This window comes from Ursus americanus, chromosome 2, assembly GCF_024610735.1.
Source record: "Ursus americanus isolate L20-20 chromosome 2, mUrsAme1.1.p, whole genome shotgun sequence".
NCBI lineage: Eukaryota > Metazoa > Chordata > Mammalia > Carnivora > Ursidae > Ursus > Ursus americanus.
Window position 1 is genome coordinate 14786961 of NC_142128.1, and position 19660 is coordinate 14806620.

The 19660-nt window shown below is 38.7% G+C and overlaps 1 protein-coding gene across 3 annotated transcripts in view; it reads right to left on the reverse strand.

Annotated features, from left to right (window-relative positions):
- Window positions 1-19660, reverse strand: part of LOC123784713 (S-adenosyl-L-methionine-dependent tRNA 4-demethylwyosine synthase TYW1) — a 210644-nt gene that overhangs the window by 134256 nt on the left and 56728 nt on the right. For all 3 annotated transcript variants that reach the window (XM_087868361.1, XM_087868364.1, XM_045786138.2), the window contains one exon: window positions 5169-5287. In XM_087868361.1, the coding sequence (XP_087724487.1) occupies window positions 5169-5287 (119 nt within the window). The remainder of the gene's footprint in view (window positions 1-5168; window positions 5288-19660) is intronic.

Below are 19660 nucleotides of genomic sequence, written 5' to 3' on the forward strand. Positions count from 1 at the left end.
CAAAGCATATGAAGAAACAAGAAAAGTATGACCCATTTACAGAAGAAAATAATAAAAACTATCCCTGAAGTAGCACAAGTATCACACTTACTAGAAAAAGACTAGGTCAATTGTCTTAAACATGCTCAAAGAGCTGAAGGAAACCAAGAAAAATGTCTCAACAAACACAGAATATTAACAGATACAAATGATAAAAAGAAACCAAGTTTTAGAACTAAAAAGTACAGTAACTGAAATGAAAAATTCAGCAGAGGGTTGCAACAGCAAACTGAGCAGGCTTAGAGAAGAAAGAATCAGTAAACTTGAATATATGTCAATCATCCAGTCAGAAGAGCAGGAAAAGAAAAAGTGTGAAGAAAAGTGCACACAGCCTTAAGGACCTGTATGACACCAGCAAGAATATGTGAAGAAATAATGGTTAAAAACTTCCCAAATTAGATAAAAGACATGAATTTACACATCCAACAAGCTCAAGGAACTTAAGCAGAATAAATTCAAAGAGATGCAAATTATAACCAAACTGCTGAAAGACAAAGGATTCAAGAATCTTGAAGAAAAGATATTCATCACATACAAAGGATCATCAGTAAGATTAACAGCGAATTTCTCAGCAAAACCATGGAGGTCAAGAGATGGTGGGACAACATATCTAAAATGCTAAAAGAAAAAACAATGTCAATCAAGAGTTCCATATCTGGCAAAACTATTCTTCAAAACTGAAGGAAATACAGGCATTTCCAGATGAAGCAAAGCTGAGGGAATTCATCACTAGTAGATCTGCACTACGAGAAATGGTAAAGGAAGTCCTTTAAGCAGAAATGAAGGAACACTAGACAGATTTGCACCATACAAAGAAATACAGAACATAAAGCTTATTACATAGGCAAATACAAAAAAAGTCTGTATTACTGAACTTTTTGAACTCTAGAACTTCTTTTTTTTCTATATAATTTAAAAGACAAATACATAAAACAAAAATCATAATTCTATGTTAATGAGCACACAATGCATAAAGTTGTAATCTGTGACAACCCCACAAAGGAGAAGGAATGAAGCTTTGTATGAGCCGAGTTTTTGAATACTGCTGAACCAAAGGTGGTATTTGTTCAAAATAAAGTGAATCCTCATTATTTGCTGATTCCATATTTGTAAAATTACATACTTGTTAAAATTTATCTGTAACCCCAAAATCAGTACTTGAGGTCAATATTTGTGATCATTCATGGTCACTCACAGAACAGGAAAAAAATCTGAGTTTAGTACACGCATTCCCAAATGAGGTCAAACAAGACAATGTTCTCTTTGCCTTCTTGTTGAAGCTCTCATACTGCAGTCAATTTAATGTCCCATTTTTTGCATTTTGTGCTTTTTGTTATTTAAAATAGTTACCAAGCACAGGGCTAAAGTGCTGTGTAGTGTTCTTAAGCACAAGAAGACTATGATGTGCCTTGCAGGGAAAATATGTATGTTAGATAAGCTTCATTCAGGCATGAGTTATATAATGCTGTTGGCCATAAGATCAATGTTAATGAATCAAAAGTATATACAAAATGAGGCCTCTTTATACAGAAACACACATAAAACAAAGTATATACTGATAAAACAGCAAATATGTTGTGACAAGAGGATTCCAAGAACCTAATCCTTTACTTTCCCTAAAAGTCATAGTTTAGTATTTGCTAATATAGCATTCGTGCAACTTCACAGAACTACCACAAATGAAGAAAATTAAATGTAGAGGCTGTAAGTTTAAGAGGTTAGTTTTAATCCCCAGAGGAATAACCATGAAGAAAATAACTAAAAAATGTATAGAAAGGGAAACAATGGAGTCGAATTGTACATAACAAAATATCAAATACAAAAGAAGGCAGTGATAAAGTGTGCAACACAAATGATATAAAACTTATAAAAACAAAGAGCAAAATGTGAATGGATTAAACTACCTAAATTAAAAGCCAGAGATTGGCAGAATGGATTAAAAAAAAATCCAACAATATGCTGCTTAAGAGATTCACTTAGATCGAAAGACACAAATAGAAGTGAAAGGAAGAAAAACAACATTTAAAGCAAATAGTAACCAAAAGGGAGCTGAGGTAGCTATACTCATATAACACAAAACAGACTTTAAGTCAAAAACCATTAGAAAAGACAAAGAAGAACACTATATATTGATAGACAGGTCAATCCATCAAGAAGATGTTAACAATTATAAGCATATGCATACTTAATAAAAGAGCACCAAAATATATGTAACAAAAATTTATAAGCTAAGAGAAAAATACAGTTCTACATTAATAATCATAAAATTCAAAAACCACATTTTAAATAATGGACAGAACTAGGCAGAAGATCAATAAAGAAACAGTGCAGTTGAACAATGTGATAAACCAATAATACCTATGACATATGCAAAACAATACACCCAAAAAAATCAATATACACGTTTTCAATTGTATACAGAACATTTTCTAGGATGTACCCTTTGTTAGGCCATAAAACAAGTGTCAATAAATTTTAAAAGACTGAAATCATACAAAATATTTTCTTCAACTACAATGGAATAAAAGCAGAAATGAAGAACAGAAGGAAAACTGAAAAATCAACAAATATATGGAAATTAAACAACACTTTTAAACAACCACTGGATCAAAGAAAAAAACACAGGGAAATGACAAAATACTAGAGATGAATGGAATGTAGCTAAAACAGTGCTCAGAAAGAAATTTATAGCTGTAAACACATTAAAAAAAATCAACAACCTACCTATACAATATAAAATATTAGAAAATGAGAAGCAAACTAAGCTCAAGGCGGCAAAAGGAAGTATATAATAAAGATCAGAATAGAAACAAATGAAACTTGAGAACAGAAAAACATCAGAGAAAAATCAATGAAATGGATACAGTGAGTTAGAGAAAGAAGAGCCTTTCAGATAGCTAATGGTGCCATTACCAAAATAGGAGGAAGAGGTTAACAGAGAGCATAATAAATTCCACTGTGGACAAATTGAGCTTAAAGTACCTGTGGATCATCTGAGAGAATACATCCAAAAGGCAACTGCAAACAGAGGATGAAAACTCAGAAGGGAGACTAAGGCTAGAGACAAAGATTATAAACGTCTTTGGGGCACCTGGGTGGCTCAGTCAGTTAAGCATCCAACTCTTGATTTTGGCTTAAGTCAAGATCTCAGGCTTGTGAGACAGAGCCCTGCAACTGGCTCTGCACTGGGTGTGGAGCCTGCTTAAGATTCTCTCTCTCCCTTTCCCTCTGCTCCCTCCCCACACCCTCCCCCAGCTCACGAGTTCTCTCTTTAAAAAAACCAAAACAAACAACAAACAAGAATATAGAGATATCAAACTACAGGTATTTAATGAAGCCATAGAGATGGTTTACTTCTCCTACCATTGTAACACAGAGCAATAAAAGCAAGCCAAAGACAAAATCAGAATTCATCAGGCAAGGAATGAGCCAAAGAGCAAAAGAGGAAATTAAAAAGTAACTGTCAGAGGACAGGGAGAAAAGAAGAAACTGGTGTGTCTGGTAAGGGGTTAATATCCAAAATATATAAGGAACTCATATAACTCAACACCAGAAAGTAAATAATCTGATTTAAAATGGGCAAAGGACCTGAACAGACATTTTTCGAAAGAAGACATACAGATGGCCAACAGACACATGAAAAGATGTTCAACATCACCAATCATCAAGGAAATGCAAATCAAAACCACAATAGACATCACCTAACACCTGTCAGAACAGCTAGAACAAAAGACAAGAAATAACAAGTGTTGGCAAGGATATGGAGGAAAAGAACCCCTTGTGCTCAGTTGATGGGAATATAAGTTGGTACAGCCACAGTGAAAAACAGTATGGAGGTTACTCAAAAAATTATAAACATAATTACCATATGACCCAACACTACTGGTTATCTACCCAAAGAAAACAAAAAGATATACGTACTGCTATTTATTGCAGCATTATTTATAATAACCATGATTTGGAAGCAGCCCAAGTGTCCACTAATAGATGAATGGATAAAGAAGAGATGGTACATATGTACGTTGGATTACTACTCAGCCATAAAAAAGAATGAGACACATTGCCATATGTGACAACTCAGATGGACCTAGAGGGTATTATGCTACATGAAATAAGACAGACACAGACAAATATACCATATGATTTCACTTACATGTGTAATATAAAAACAAAACAAATGAATGAACAAAGAAACAAAGAGAATCAGAACTATAAATACAGAGAATTGATGGTTACCAGAAGGGGAAAGGGATGGGAGATGGGCAAAATGGGTGAAGGGGAGTGAGAAACAGAGGCTTCCAGTTCCCAAATGAATATATATCATAAGAATAAAAGGTAGAGGGGCGCCTGGGTGGCACAGCGGTTAAGCGTCTGCCTTCGGCTCAGGGCGTGATCCCGGTGTTAGGGGATCGAGCCCCACATCAGGCTCTTCGCTATGAGCCTGCTTCTTCCTCTCCCACTCCCCCTGCTCGTGTTCCCTCTCTCGCTGGCTGTCTCTATCTCTGTCAAATAAATAAATAAAATCTTAAAAAAAAAAAAAAGAATAAAAGGTAGAGAACAGGGAATACAGTCAAGTGTATTGTAATAGTGTGGTATGGTAACAGATGAGAGCTATACTCGTGGTGAGCACAGCGTAAGGCATAAACTTGTTGAATCTATGTTGCACACCTCAAACTACCATGTATGTCAACTATATTCAAATAAAAAATATTTTAAAAATAATTAACTAATCAAAATTCTATGGAATGTAGCTGAAGAAGTACTACACGAAAATTTCTGATTAAACACTTATTGAAGACTGAATATTAATGAGTTAACAGTCTAAGTTAGAAAAGAACAGGGGGTAAAAAAAAAACCAACAGTAGTAGATTATTGAAAAAGAAAACAAAGATATAGTACAGAGGATTCATGAAGCTAAAATCTACGTCTTAAAAAAAATAATTTTGGCTAACCCCCAATAAAACTGATCAAAGAAAAACAACTAAATGCATAAATATATTAGGAATGAAAAGGGGGGTTAATTATAGAAACAGCAGAGCTTTAGGTAAATTTGAGTGCAACGCTGAACAGAAACTGATTATTACAGACAGTTACATATTTGGTCACCACAGCCATTCATTTTTACTTACCGCCAACAGAAGACACATTTATTTGCACAAGCCAAGCTTGGGGTAGTTTCCATGCAACGATGGCTTTCAATGCCATAGAATGTATGTTTATAGCAACCTCCTCTTCCTCGGAGCATCGACTGTGAAAGTAAAAAAAAAAAAAACAAATGATAATCTGAATAAAATCCTCAAGGCAAGGAAACAAAACACCAAGACATCATTTTTAGGGAAAAAAATGTGCATTTCATAACCATAAATACCCTTACTGGTATCTGCATGATGTGGAAAATTAACATTATAGTGTTTTGATGGTGCTCTGGGTTCTGATGGTCCTTTAAGTTTTCTAAAACCCAACGAAATAAACCTGTGATTCATTAACTCTGAAAGCTCTATAGAGAAGACCACTGACGCTTTCATTTTCAAATCCATTCAACTGCCTCAAATAATATTAGTACAATAATATATAATATCAAGGGATAGGTAAGATAGGCTCCAAGAAGAGGGGAGCAGCACTCACACAAAAGAGTATCCCTGCTTTGAATAAGGGAGGGTGGGTAAGGGAACGCATCCTGGAGCACAGTCTACGTCAGCTGAAGGGAAGAACTTGAATACACTGAGAACGTTAAGGGGACAAGCAGCATGAATGTAGAAAACAGACTTTTCCCAAAAAGGACACTATTTAATATGTGAGTCATAAAACCACAGTGAGTGTAGTAAGAATGAATAACTTGAAGAAATAGTGCAGATCAACTTAGGGTTGGAATCACAAGATATTATCTTTCTCATCAGAAAGATCCACGCAGAAACCCTGCAAGACAGGCTTGATTTCATGGGGCGCCTGGGTGGCACAGCGGTTAAGCGTCTGCCTTCGGCTCAGGGCGTGATCCCGGCGTCATGGGATCGAGCCCCACATCAGGCTCCTCCGCTATGAGCCTGCTTCTTCCTCTCCCACTCCCCCTGCTTGTGTTCCCTCTCTCGCTGGCTGTCTCTATCTCTGTCGAATAAATAAATAAAATCTTAAAAAAAAAAAAAAAGACAGGCTTGATTTCAGTAAGAGTGAACTCTGGGGGGAAGCTATGCAAATAAGGTCATGGTGACTGGGCTCATATTAGTGGAGAAAAGGAGAAGAGTGCTAAGGACGTGCATTCAAAGACATTCCCCACTAGAGGGACAAAACAGAGTCATCCAAGATAAGTGAGATGTTGATTCATCTCCACCGAGACTGACATATGATGGAATTAACAACAGGAACAAATGAGGAGACACAATGAGCGTGTGTGTGTGTGTAATTGTGTGTAATATATATCACTGTGCTAACATTATAATATACAATGAAAGAAAATTCAAAAAAATCTACCAGCTTGATTACTATGTTGGTTGATCACAAAGTCTTAATTTTTGCCCTGATAAAAAAGGTTCCCTTGTCCATCTCACTTGGTACTTCCATTAAGAAAAATAAGGAGGGAAGAAAAAAAAAAATACTGTTCAAGGTAACTACAATTTCTCTTTCAAGTTCCCAATAAAATATCCAAAAGGCAAACAAAACATTCAAATCTTGCAAACAGCACTGAAAACTAAAAATAAAAGCCCTCTAAATGTCAAAGTCACAGGGAAACCGCCACAAAATATCATGCCAATGGAGAAACAAAGCTGAAGACCTGAACATTTCATTATTTACTGAGAAGGTAATATACCTCAAGCATGTTGTGTGTTGAATGTACAAGAAGGAATAAGACAGAGCCCCCAACCACGATCTAGTATGAGGAAACAACAAGTAAACAGGCAAAATGTGCAATACTATTTTATGATAGGGTATTTGAATCATTCAAGATTCTTTTGCAAGCAATAGAAACTGCCTCTGGCTAAAAAGAAAAAGGATTTATTGAAAGGACCCCACAACTCATAGAATCTTTACAAAGGCAGGAATGAAGGCCAGCTGGCAGCAGGACCAGCCCTCAATCCCTCAGAACCCATCTACTGTAGATGCCGTCACTCTCTAGATACCATCACCAGCACCACCCCTGAAAAGCAGATGCTGCTGCCATGAGCCCAACAATGAGGTCTGCATGTCCCAGGTCATTTCCATCACTCATTCCATACTCAAAATCTCAGGCAAAGGCAGTGACAATCCTAAATGATACCATTACACCCACACTGCTAGCAGGTGACACCAGGAAACAGTATGTCTCCTCCTTGGCTTCTGTAGCAGACAGGGGGCCCTTGTGCTAAACAAAGCTGATTTAACAGGGACTTCCCCAAACATGAAAAGGCCCAGATGCTGGGCAAGCAGAGAAAAGCCAAATGTCCATCACGGTGTGACTAGAGCCCTTGAGATAGATAACTAAGCCAGCCAGCCCTGCAGGACCAGTGAGAACTTCCCAGAGGGGTGCTGTCCAAAGTGAATACCGAAGGGCGAAAAGGATAAAGGGACAGAGGCATGTGAGAAGAGGGATGGCACGTTTCTCTCAGTTTTACTTTAGTTTACTTTAGCTCATGATCCATTTTCAGTTAATTTTTAGGTAAGACGTGAAGTTTAAAAAAAAACAAACTTTTTGAGTGTGTGTGTGCGTGTGAATGTACTTTTGGTATGTGTGGTGCGGTGGTGGTGTGTGTGGCGCGGTGGTGGTGTGTGTGGCGCGGTGGTGGTGGTGGTGTGTGTGGCGCGGTGGTGGTGTGTGTGGCGCGGTGGTGGTGGTGGTGTGTGTGGCGCGGTGGTGGTGGTGGTGTGTGTGGCGCGGTGGTGGTGTGTGTGGCGCGGTGGTGGTGGTGGTGTGTGTGGCGCGGTGGTGGTGTGTGTGGCGCGGTGGTGGTGGTGGTGTGTGTGGCGCGGTGGTGGTGGTGGTGTGTGTGGTGCGGTGGTGGTGGTGTCCTGGATGTCTAATTGCCCCAGAACCATTTGTTGGAAAGGTTATCCTTCCTCCAAGGAGTTGCTTTTGCACCTTTGTAAAAAATCAGTTAGGCATGTATGTGGGTTTATTTCTGGGATCTCTATTCTGTTCTAGCAGTCTACGGGGCTAATCCGTCTCTCCACCAGTACCACACTGTTTTGATTACTGGAGCAATGGGAGTAAGCTATAATATCAGGGTATATGATTCCTCCCATCTTGTTCTTCCTCCTCAACACCATTTAAGCTATTTTAGGGCCAGGACCGTTCCTTATAAATTTTAGAATACGTTTGTCTATTTCTACAAAAACCTTACGGGGATTTGAGTAGGAATTGCATTAAATGTACAGGATCAATTTGGGGAAAACTGACAGTTGACCATATTGTGTCTTCTAATCCATCAACATTTACTTAGATTTACATTTGGATGTTCATTTACATTCACACTCATTTAGATTTTCATTGATTTCTGACTCGCCATCTTTCCTCATTTCTAATGTAAGCATTTATTGCTGTAAATTTCCCTCTGAGCACTGCTGGAGTTACATCCCACATACAGTTTATTTTTACTGTCATTCAGTTGTATGTATTTCTTCATTTCATCTGAGACTTCTCCTATGACCCAGGGCTTATTAAAAAATGCGTTGTTTAATTTCCACGCAGTTAGAGATTTTCCTTTTGTTTCTATCATTAATTTCTAGCTTGATTCCATTATGGTCAGAGAACAATATTATGATTTCAGGTCTTGTAAATCCACTGAGATTTGTTCTGTGGCTAAGGACATGGTCTGTCTTTGTCAATGTTCCACAGGTACTCGGAAACATATGTATTCAGCTGTTGCTGGGTAATATGTTCTATATCTGTCAATCAGATCCTAGTAGTTAATTGTGTTACTCAGATTTTCTATATCCTTGTGATTTTTAATCAAGTAGTTTTAGCAGAGACTGAAAGGGGTTTCAAAGTCCCCAACTATAGGGGCGCCTGGGTGGCTCAGTTGGTTAAGCGGCTGACTCTTGGTTCCGGCTCAGGTCTTCATCTCAGGGTCATGAGATCAAGCCCCGTGTCAGGCTCTGCACTCATCAGGGAGTCTGCTTGAGACTCTCTTCTCTCCCTCTGCCCCTCCCCCACTCGCATGTGTGCTCTTAAAAAAAAAAAAAGGTTCCCAACTATAACTGTGAATTTTTATTTTTTAAGATTTTTCCATTCGACTATGTCAGTTTTGAGCCTCCAATGTTTGATGTATACTCATTTAGTGTGGATTATCCTTTTATCATTATGAAAAGTCATTCTCTGTCTCTAGTATGTTTCCCCACTCTGAGGTCTACTTAATCTGATACTGATATAGGCAATCCTGGTCTTTGGGTTATTGTTGGCTTGGCATGTATCTTTCTATAACTTTACTCAACCTACCCATGTCACTGAATTTGAAGTGAGTTTCTTATCAATATCATATTTCGGGGTCCTATTTTTTTTTTACCCACTCTGCCAATTATCTATCATTCGATTGGTATATTTAGAATATTTACACTTGAGGGGCACCTGGGTGGCTCAGGAGGTTAAGCGTGTGCCTTTGACTCAGGTCATGATCCCGGGGTCCTCCAAAGATACAGACGTAGTGAAGAGAAGGGCCATATGCACCCCAATGTTCATAGCAGCAATGTCCACAATAGCTAAATCGTGGAAGGAGCCGAGATGCCCTGCAACAGATGACTGGATTAAGAAGTTGTGGTCCATATATACAATGGAATATTACTCAGCAATCAGAAAGAACGAGTTCTCAACATTTGCTACAACATGGACGGCACTGGAGGAGATAATGCTAAGTGAAATAAGTCAAGCAGAGAAAGACAACTATCATATGATTTCTCTCATCTATGGAACATAAGAACTAGAATGATCAGTAGGGGAAGAAAGGGATAAAGAAAGGGGGGTAATCAGAAGGGGGAATGAAACATGAGAGACTATGGACTATGAGAAACAAACTGAGGGCTACAGAGGGGAGGGGGGTGGGGGAATGGGATAGACCGGTGATGGGTAGTAAGGAGGGCACATATTGCATGGTGCACTGGGTGTTATACACAACTAATGAATCATCGAGCCTTACATCGAAAACCGGGGATGTACTGCATGGTGACTAACATAATATAATAAAAAATCATTATTAAAATTAAAAAAAAAAAATGATCCCGGGGTCCTGGGATAGAGCCCCACATTAGGCTCCCTGCTCAGCGGGGAGCCTGCTTCTCTATTTCCTCCTGCCTACAGCTCTGCCTGCTTGTGCTCTCTCTCGCCCTCTCTCAAATAAATAAAATCTTTAGAATATTTACATTTGAAGCAATCACTAATACATTAGTCTTCAGTTCTGCTACTTTATTACTCATTTCCTGCTTGTTTCCTCTCATTCTCATACTCATTACTCTTAATTTCCTGCAGGTTACTTAAAGATTTTCAGTATTCCAACTTCATTTATCTTGTGGGGTTTTTTTCTTCTAGTGTACCCCTTTGTAAACGTTTTTCGTAGTTGTTGGCGGCTCTTTGTATAGTTTTTGTAGTAGTTACTCTGAGTCTTACATATATGCAGGACTTATGTATATGCTGTATACACACGTATACTTACATATATATACATGACTCTCCGAGTCTGCTAGTATTAACATTTTACACCTCAAGTGAAGTGTGGAAACATCACTTCCATTCCCTTTAACTTTTCCTCTTGTAAATTAAATATCATTGCCCTGAGTATTACATAGTATTTTAATTTTTGTTTCAATCATCAAATGATTTCTAAGAATCGTGAGGAAAATGATCATCTCCTGCACATACCCATATTTCTGAGCTTTCCGTCATTCTTCCTGACTTTCTTGTGCTCCAATAATCTTTCTTTCACTATTTCATTAGAAGCCAATTTTTAAGGGCAGATCAGCAAACAACAAATTCTTTGTTCTCTTTCATGTATGTCTTTATTTAATCTTCATTCTGGAAGGACAGTTTTGCCAGATACAGAATTAATGGTCATCAGGTATTTTCTTTCAACATTTGAAAAATGTGTACCACATCCTTCTGGCCTCCAGGATTTCAGATGAGAAACCTGATTTAAATTAATGTTAATACATCATTTTTCTCTAGCACCTTTCAAGATCTTTTCTTTCTTTACTTTCCAGGTCATTAATTCTAAGGCATCATGATGTGGATTTCTTTGGTTTTGTCCCATTTGGGGTTTGCTCTGTTGTTCAGACCAGGTAAATCCTATCAAGCTATCCTATTTACAGATCATACTGCTGATATGGTAAGGCCCCGATTCTATCCTACGTCATCTCCACTCTACTACTGAGCCCATTCACAGTTTAGCTTTTTTTATTTGTTACTGTATTCTTCAATTTTATAATTCCCCCTTGGTTCTTTTTACAACTTTCATTTCTCTGCCACGATTTTTTATTTTTTCATTTGTTTCGAGAGAATTTGTAACTGATTGCTGAAGCATTTTTATGACAGCTGCTTTAAAATCCTTGTCAGATTTTTCCATCATCGGATTCATTGGTGTTGGTATCAGTTCATCACCTTTTTCTGTTCAAGCTGTGATCTTCTTGGCTCTTGGCACGACAGGTGATTTTTACTGCATCCTAGACATTCCATCTACTATGATAGGGTACTCGAGATCTTATTTAATTCTCCTATTCTAACAGGCAGTCACTTTGTTTAGGTTGAGCACGCAGGTCCGGGACCACTTTGTGTGCTACGATTCCAATGGCAGTTTAATTTTCAGAACCTTTGCACTGTAATTTGCTTGGGCTCCCACTGGTCTCTGCTGTTAGAAAAAGGGGTTTCTCTAGGATGGCTCCCTGGGGGGTCTCTCAGTGGAGGAGGACGGTGTAATGCCAGCAGGCCTCCCAGGGTAGGCTACTTGTGTGGCAAAGTGCCTCTGGCTGACTGCCCCTAACAGCCCCAGTAATTGAGTGGGACAGGGGAGTCTCAGGGCACAGGGACAAAGAGGCTTCCCCAGCTGGACCGAATGCCCACAGATCCCTCTTGCCAGTACCACTCAGCCACCATGGTATCTGTCAGCTGGGAAGGGAACCCTCAGGCCCAGCAGGGATGGAGAGCATTTCATAAGTCAGGTCACTTGTTGGAAAAGTAGATGGTGGGAAAGGATCTCTCTCTTTCCACGTTCTCCTGGCCACCCTGGTATCTCCTGACAGGAGAGGGGAATTTCAGGTCCAGCAGGGAAGGAGACTACTTGTCCTAGTTGCTTACTGTCCGTGGGGATCCCAACCGATTCCCTTGGCAGTGATACTGGGCTTGCCTGATCCTGCTGAAGGGACTCTCATCCCATACTGGGAACAAATGAGCCTCCTTAGGTGGTTTTCTTTTTTTTTTTTAAAGATTTTTGTTTATTTATTTGACAGAGATAGAGACAGCCAGTGAGAGAGGGAACACAAGCAGGGGGAGTGGGAGAGGAAGAAGCAGGCTCATAGCGGAGGAGCCTGATGTGGGGCTCGATCCCATAACGCCGGGATCACGCCCTGAGCTGAAGGCAGAGGCTTAACCGCTGTGCCACCCAGGCGCCCCCTTAGGTGCTTTCTGTTGCTAAATTAAGGATCAGGAAACACGGGGTCCGAGTTGCCTTCTTCTTTAGGCGGGGAGATATAAAACATCCTACTACTGCCCTATCTTTCCTCTACTCCTAGGGTCCCAAACCAGTTAGCCTTCCTCTTACCACCTTTCAAAGTTCTCATCTGGTGCCTCTTGTGTTTTCCAGGGTTCAGAGTTGTGCATAGTAGGAAGGAACAGGGAGAAAGGGGTTTATGCCCCCTTGTCCACACCATAAATCCTCAGACAACACATTTTGAAAGGAAGCACTCTCACATCTGAAAATTAGTAAATAACCAGGGAGGAAAAGGAAAAGACCTGAGAGTAATACACACTTAGAATTAAATCTATGTTATAAATCCAGGGGGAAAAGTTATAGATAGCCTCAAACTCATGAATCCATGAATTCTTGGCCTACACGCAAATGAGAGCCTGAGAAAATAAAACTGCAGCCCAGCACAGCCACACTGAATGAATGCAAGACACCATCACCAGGCAGGCCCTGCGTACATCAATTTGGGGGTCGGAGTGCTGGGGAAGGAATGGAGATGGGTTGAGGGGAGACAGATCTCCATGGGTCTCTCTCTCTCTGAATGTCACGTAAGCAGCACTGACTGCCTTTATTCTAGACTATCTTTTCAAAAAGGTTTGTATAGTGAATAGCCTTAGAAGACAGAGTGTCTCGGAGCAAATGATATGTATGTTTACTGTCCAGTTTAATAAGGAGATGTCCCTCTAGGACAAAGGTCAGGCAGGACTACTGTTAACTCTAAGAGCTCCATTTTCCCTAAACTTGGGGTTCCTGTCCTATAACATACATACAGATGTTACCTGGCCCTTCCAGAGCTGCTCCCTGAGCGCTGGGGGCTCAGGAACCAGAGTAAATAATGATATTCTGGCTAGAGCTCTTATGATAATAAACCATCCGTGCCTTCTGCCAGCATCCATGACACGGTGGCCAGCTAACCTGCTAGCCTGCAAGTGGGTAAAAGTTCAGACTCCAATTTTTGACAGAGGATGGAGAATTCAATGCAGAGGTCAATGAACTGCAGCCTATGGGGCAAAACGAGTCTGCTGCCTGTTTCCACAAGTAAAGCTCCGCTGGAACACTGTCACCCACATTTGTTCACTTATTGTCCATGGCTGCTTTGTGCTATGGCAGAGCTGAGAAGCTGCCACATAGAGCGTATGCCCCACAGGTGTTAAAAAGTCACTATCTGTCCCTTTAAGAAAAAGTCTACTGACCACTGACTTAGATATTTCTTTCCTACTCTAGAGCAAAATAAATTCCAACTGATTAAACTGTTAAAAAAGTACAAACAGGAGATGAATTTGGGGAACATGGAGGAGGAAGACCCACCAGGAATCAGTCTCCCCACCTGGACAACTGCACCGGCAGAATCTGTCTAATATAACTATTCTGAAACTCAAGTCAGCTGAAGGGTTGCAACTTCCAGGAAAAGGCCTGAACGGTTAATTTCAGCTCTTAGCACAGCAGGCTAAGACACCTGTGCACATGTTCCTGGGGCAGCTTGCACACCGTTTGTGGTGGCTAGGGTGGGCAAAAAGGACCCTATCCTGCAAAATACTGAGGACCTATGCTCTGACTGCTAACTGCAGCTTCTGATCACAGAGGTACAAAGAGGCGTACAGCCAATGTTGTTGCATCACCACCCCCCATTTTTGCAAGGCCTTACCCCTCCAGCTGACTTCCAAGAGATCATCATAAGGGCCTCTACCTATTTTTATCCCCCTTCACTTTACACTGTCACCCTTTCAGGAACCAGACATTAAAGACTAGTATATTCAAATACAGTGGAACATTCAGGGAAAAACAGAAAGTTACTACGCATGCCCAGGGAAAGGCTCAGAAAAGACTTTAGACATTAAGTTTACACCTCGGCCTGATCCTTACAGGGAGCCTACAAAACTCAATAAAACAAAAACAATAACAAAAAAAAACAGCAAACCCTGTAGAAGGGGGAGAATCTGATTTCCAGAGTTACCACATGACTAGGTTCAAATGCCACAAGGCATACAAAGACACAGGAAAGTATGTCCTATTTGAAGGGGAAAAAATAATTCAACAGAACCTGTTCCTGAAAAATACTTTCTGGCAGATATATTAGACAGACCTTAAAAACATGGTCCTAAAGGTGCTCAAAGAACTAAAGGAAGATGTGGAGAAAATCAACAAAACAATGTGTGAACAACGCGGAATAATAAAAGAGCTAAGAAGCCTAAAAAGAAACCAAAAAGAAATTCTGGAGCTGAAAAGTATAATAATGGAAATGAAAAATTCACTAGAGGGATTCAAGGGCAGATTTGAACAGGAAGAATAAGTGAACCTGACGATAAGACCGTGGAACTTATCAAGGCTGAGGAGCAAAAAGAAAGAAAAATGAAGACAAGCAAAGAGAGCTCAAGGGGCCGGTGGGACAGATCAAGCAGAACAACATGCACGTCGTGCGTGTCCCACAAGAAGGGGAAGAGAGAATATATGAAGAAACAATACCTGGAAACTTCCCAAATTTGATAAAAGACATGAATGTAAACATCCAAGAAGCTCAACAAACTCCGAGTAAGATGAACTCAAAGAGACCCACACCAAGACACATTATACTCAAACTTTCAAAAGACAAAGAATAAACCTTGAAAGTGGCAAGAGAGAAGTGAATCATCACATACAATGGATCATTCATAAAATTATGGGCAGATTTCTCATCTGAAACTTTGGAGGTCAAAAGGCAGTGGGCCAAGATATTCAAAGTGTTAAAAGAAAAGAACTTCACCAAGAATCCCATACATCCTTCAGAACTGAGGGAGAAATCAAGACATCCCAGATAAACAAAAGCTGAGGCAGTCCATGACCACTAGACCTGCTCTGCAAGAGATGCTTCAGGGATTCCTGCACGGTGAAATGAAAGGACACTACTCGGTACCTCCAAGCCATATGGAGAAGTAAAGACCTCAATAAAGGTAAATACAGGGCCAATTATGAAAACTAGTGTTACTGTAACAATGGTTTGTAACTTTTGTTTTCTACATGATTTAAGAGACATTTAAAAAAATTTTATTAGTGTAAAACTAGTATTATTGCAACTTTGGTTTGTAATTCCAAATTTTGTTCCCTACATAACTTAGGAAATAACTGCATTTAAAGGAATTACTAGTTTATATTTCTGTCCTCACAAAGTATAAAGATGTAGTTCTGTGCCATCAATTAACTGCAAGGGGTGGGGACAGAGCTGTAAAGGTGGAGTTTTTGCATGTTACTGAAGTTAAACTGCAGTGACTTTAAACTAAAATGTTACATCTTTAAGATGTTAAATATAATCCACTTGGTAACCACACCCACACAAAAAAATAGCTATACAATATACACAAAAGGAAATTAAGAAGGAACTTAAACATTTCACTACAAAACTCAACTTTGGAAAAAAGACAAACACGTAGGAAATGAGGGACAAAAAAAACAATAGGGCATATAGGGAAAAAAAGCACAATGACAGAAGTAAGCCCCTCCTTATCAGTAATTACTTTAAATTTAAATGGATTAAACTCTTTAATAAAAAGACAGAGCTTGGCAGAATGGATAAAAAGACATGATCCAACTCTACTCTGTCTACAAGAGACTCACTTTACATCCAAAGACATACACAGGTTGAAAGTTAAAGGATGGAAAGATATTCCATTCAAACAGTAATCAAAAGAGAGCAGGAGCAGCTATACTATTAGCAGACAAAACAGACTTTAAATCAAAAAAAAGTTACAAGGGACAAAGACATTATATATTAATAAAAGTTTCAAAATAGCAAGAATATAGAACAATTATAAACATTTACACACCAAATGACATACCTTCAAAATATATGAAGCAGAAATGGACAGAATTGAAGGGAGAAATAGCTCTACATACAATTGGAGACTTTCATACCCCACTCACAATGGAAAGAACAACCAGGGAGAAGACAAGGAAGGAAACAGAGGACTTCACGCAACAGACCAACTAGATCTAAGAGTAATATGCAGAACACTCCCCCCAACAACAAGAGCATACACATCCTTCCCAAATGCACACAGGACGTTTCTAGGACAGACCACAAATTAGGCCAAAAAATTAAGCCTAATGGCTTTTAAGAGACAGAGATCATACAAAGTATCTACTCTGACCACAACGGGATGACGTTAGAAATGAGTAAAGAAAATTGGAAAGTTCACAAAATTATGGAAATTAAACCACACACTTTTAAACAATCAATGCATCAAAGAAGAAACCACAAGAGAAATTAGAAAATACTCAGAGATGAATGAAAATGCAAAAACAGAAACATACCAAAATTTATGGGATGCATCAAAAGCACTGGTAAGGAGGAAATTTATCATATGGTTTCACTCATTTATGGAACATAAGAAGTAGGAAGATCGGTAGGAAAAGAAAAGGAAGAAGAAGGGGCGGGTAAACAGAAGGGGGAATGAACCATGAGAGACTATGGATTCTGGGAAACAAACTGAGGGCTTCGGGCGGAGGGGGGGAATGGGCTAGGCCGGTGATGGGTATTAAGGAGGGCACATATTGCATGGTGCACTGGGTGTTAAATGCAAGTAATGAATCATAGAACATTACATCAAAAACTGGGGATGTACTGTACGGTGACTAACATAATAAAAAATACTATTATTTAAAAAAAGGAGGAAATTTATAGCTATAAATGCTCATATTGAAAGAAAGAAAGAGGATTAATTCAAATCAACAACCTAACTCTACAACTTAAGCAATTAGAAAAAGAATGAACAAATCCAAAGCTTGCAGAAGGAAATGAAATAATGAAGATTAGATCAATAAAATAGACAACGGAAAAACAACAGAGAAAAATCAACGAACTAAAAAGTTGGTTCTTCAAAAAGATCAACAAAAATCAACAACCCTTTAGTTAGATGGGACTAAAAAAAAAAAAAAAAAAAAAAACGGGAAGACTCAAAATCACTAAAACCAGAAATGAAAGTAGGGACATTACTACCAATTCTACAGAAATAAAAAAGATATAAGAGTACTATGAACAAATGTACACCAAGAAATTGGATACACTAGTTGACATGAACAAATTTCCAGAAACACAAAATCTACCAAGAAATCACAAAGAAACAGAAAAACTGAATAGACCTATCACTAGTAAGGAGACTGAATCAGTAACCACCAATCTCCCAGCAACAACAACAAAAAGGCCTCATATCTGATTGCTTTACTGGGTGAATTTTACCAAATATTTAAAGAAAAACTAATACCAATCAAAAATGGGCAAAGGACCTGACTAGACATTTCCCCAAAGAAGGTATATGAATGGCCAATAAGCACACGAAGAGATGCCCAACAATACTAACGAGCAGGGAAATGCAAATCAGAACAACAATGAGATACTCACATCCATTTATTAGGATGGCTACTATCAAAAAACAAAAACAAAACAAGTGTTGGTGAGGACACAGCAAAACCGGAACCCTGTGTACTGTTGGTGGGAATGTAAGAGGGTACAGCTCCAGCGTAAAACAGTATGGAGGTTCCTCAAAAAATTAAAAATAGAATTACCATAGAACCCAGCAATTCCACTTTTGGATCTGCTCCCAAAAACTGAAAATAGGGTCTCAAAGGGCTATTTGTACACCCATGTTCATAGCAGCATTATTCACAGCAGCTAAAACATGGAACAAGCCAAGTGTCCATCAACAGATAAATGGATAAAGAAAAATGTGGTATATATGTACAGTGGAATATTATTCAGCCTTAAAAAGGAAAGGACATACGCTATAACATGGATGAACCTTGAGGGCATTATGCTAAGTGAAATAAGCCAGTCACAAAAAGACCAACACTGTATGATTTCACTTATATGAGATACTCAGAGTAGTTGAAATCATAGAAAGTATAATGGTGGTTGCTAGGAGCTGTGGGGAGGGAAGAATGGGAAGTTATCGTTTAATAGGTAAAAAGTTTCAGTTTTGCAAGATCAAGAGTTATGGGGATGGGGGCGCCTGGGTGGCACAGCAGTTAAGCGTCTGCCTTTGGCTCAGGGCGTGATCCTGGCATTCTGGGATCGAGCCCCACATCAGGCTCCTCCGCTATGAGCCTGCTTCTTCCTCTCCCACTCCCCCTGCTTTGTGTTCCCTCTCTCGCTGTCTCTATCTCTGTCAAATAAATAAATAAAATCTTTAAAAAAAAAAGTTATGGGGATGGATGGAGGCGACAGCTGCATAAGGTAAAAGTATTTAATACCACTGAACTGTATAGTTAAAAATGATGAGCATGGTAAACTTTGCTTAACAGAATTAAAAAAACTAGTCTTAAAAAGTAGCATGAAGACAGAAGGGACTATTTTCTAAATCTCTAGGTGAGAAAGAATTCCATAAGCTTAAAAAAATAGAAGAAAACACAAAGGCAACATTAAATGGATAAAAATAAATAAAAATGTAAAAATTAAGCACATCAACAATAACAACAACTGAAGGAGCAAAAAACAAACTAGGAAAAATATTTCCAATAAATGCCAGATCCAGACTTTGTTAACAGTTTTACAAACAGTTCATAGGAAATGACAAGAAAAGATAGCTAGCAAACCTTTTCAATTAATAATGTCATTTCTAGGACTCTAGGGAAACAATCTAAATGCAAACAAAGCTTCAAACAAAAACACATTCTTCACATAATTAGTTATATTAGTGGGAGAAAAAAAAACACACCACCACCAGATAAATGGCAAATTAAATTATGGCACTTTCATTTAGAATTATGTAGTCACTATACTTAGAAAAAATTTTTCAACAGGAAAATGCTTGTTATAATGTTGAGAAAAACTGATACAAAATTTCATATATAATATTATTTCAAACATGTAAAAATATACATAAAGGTGAATAGTAAAAAAAAGGCTGAAAGAAAATACACTTTAAGATTTCTGTAAGGTAGATCGGAAACCGGGGATGTACTGTATGGTGACTAACATAATATAATAAAAAATCATTAAAAAAAAAAAAAAGATTTCTGTA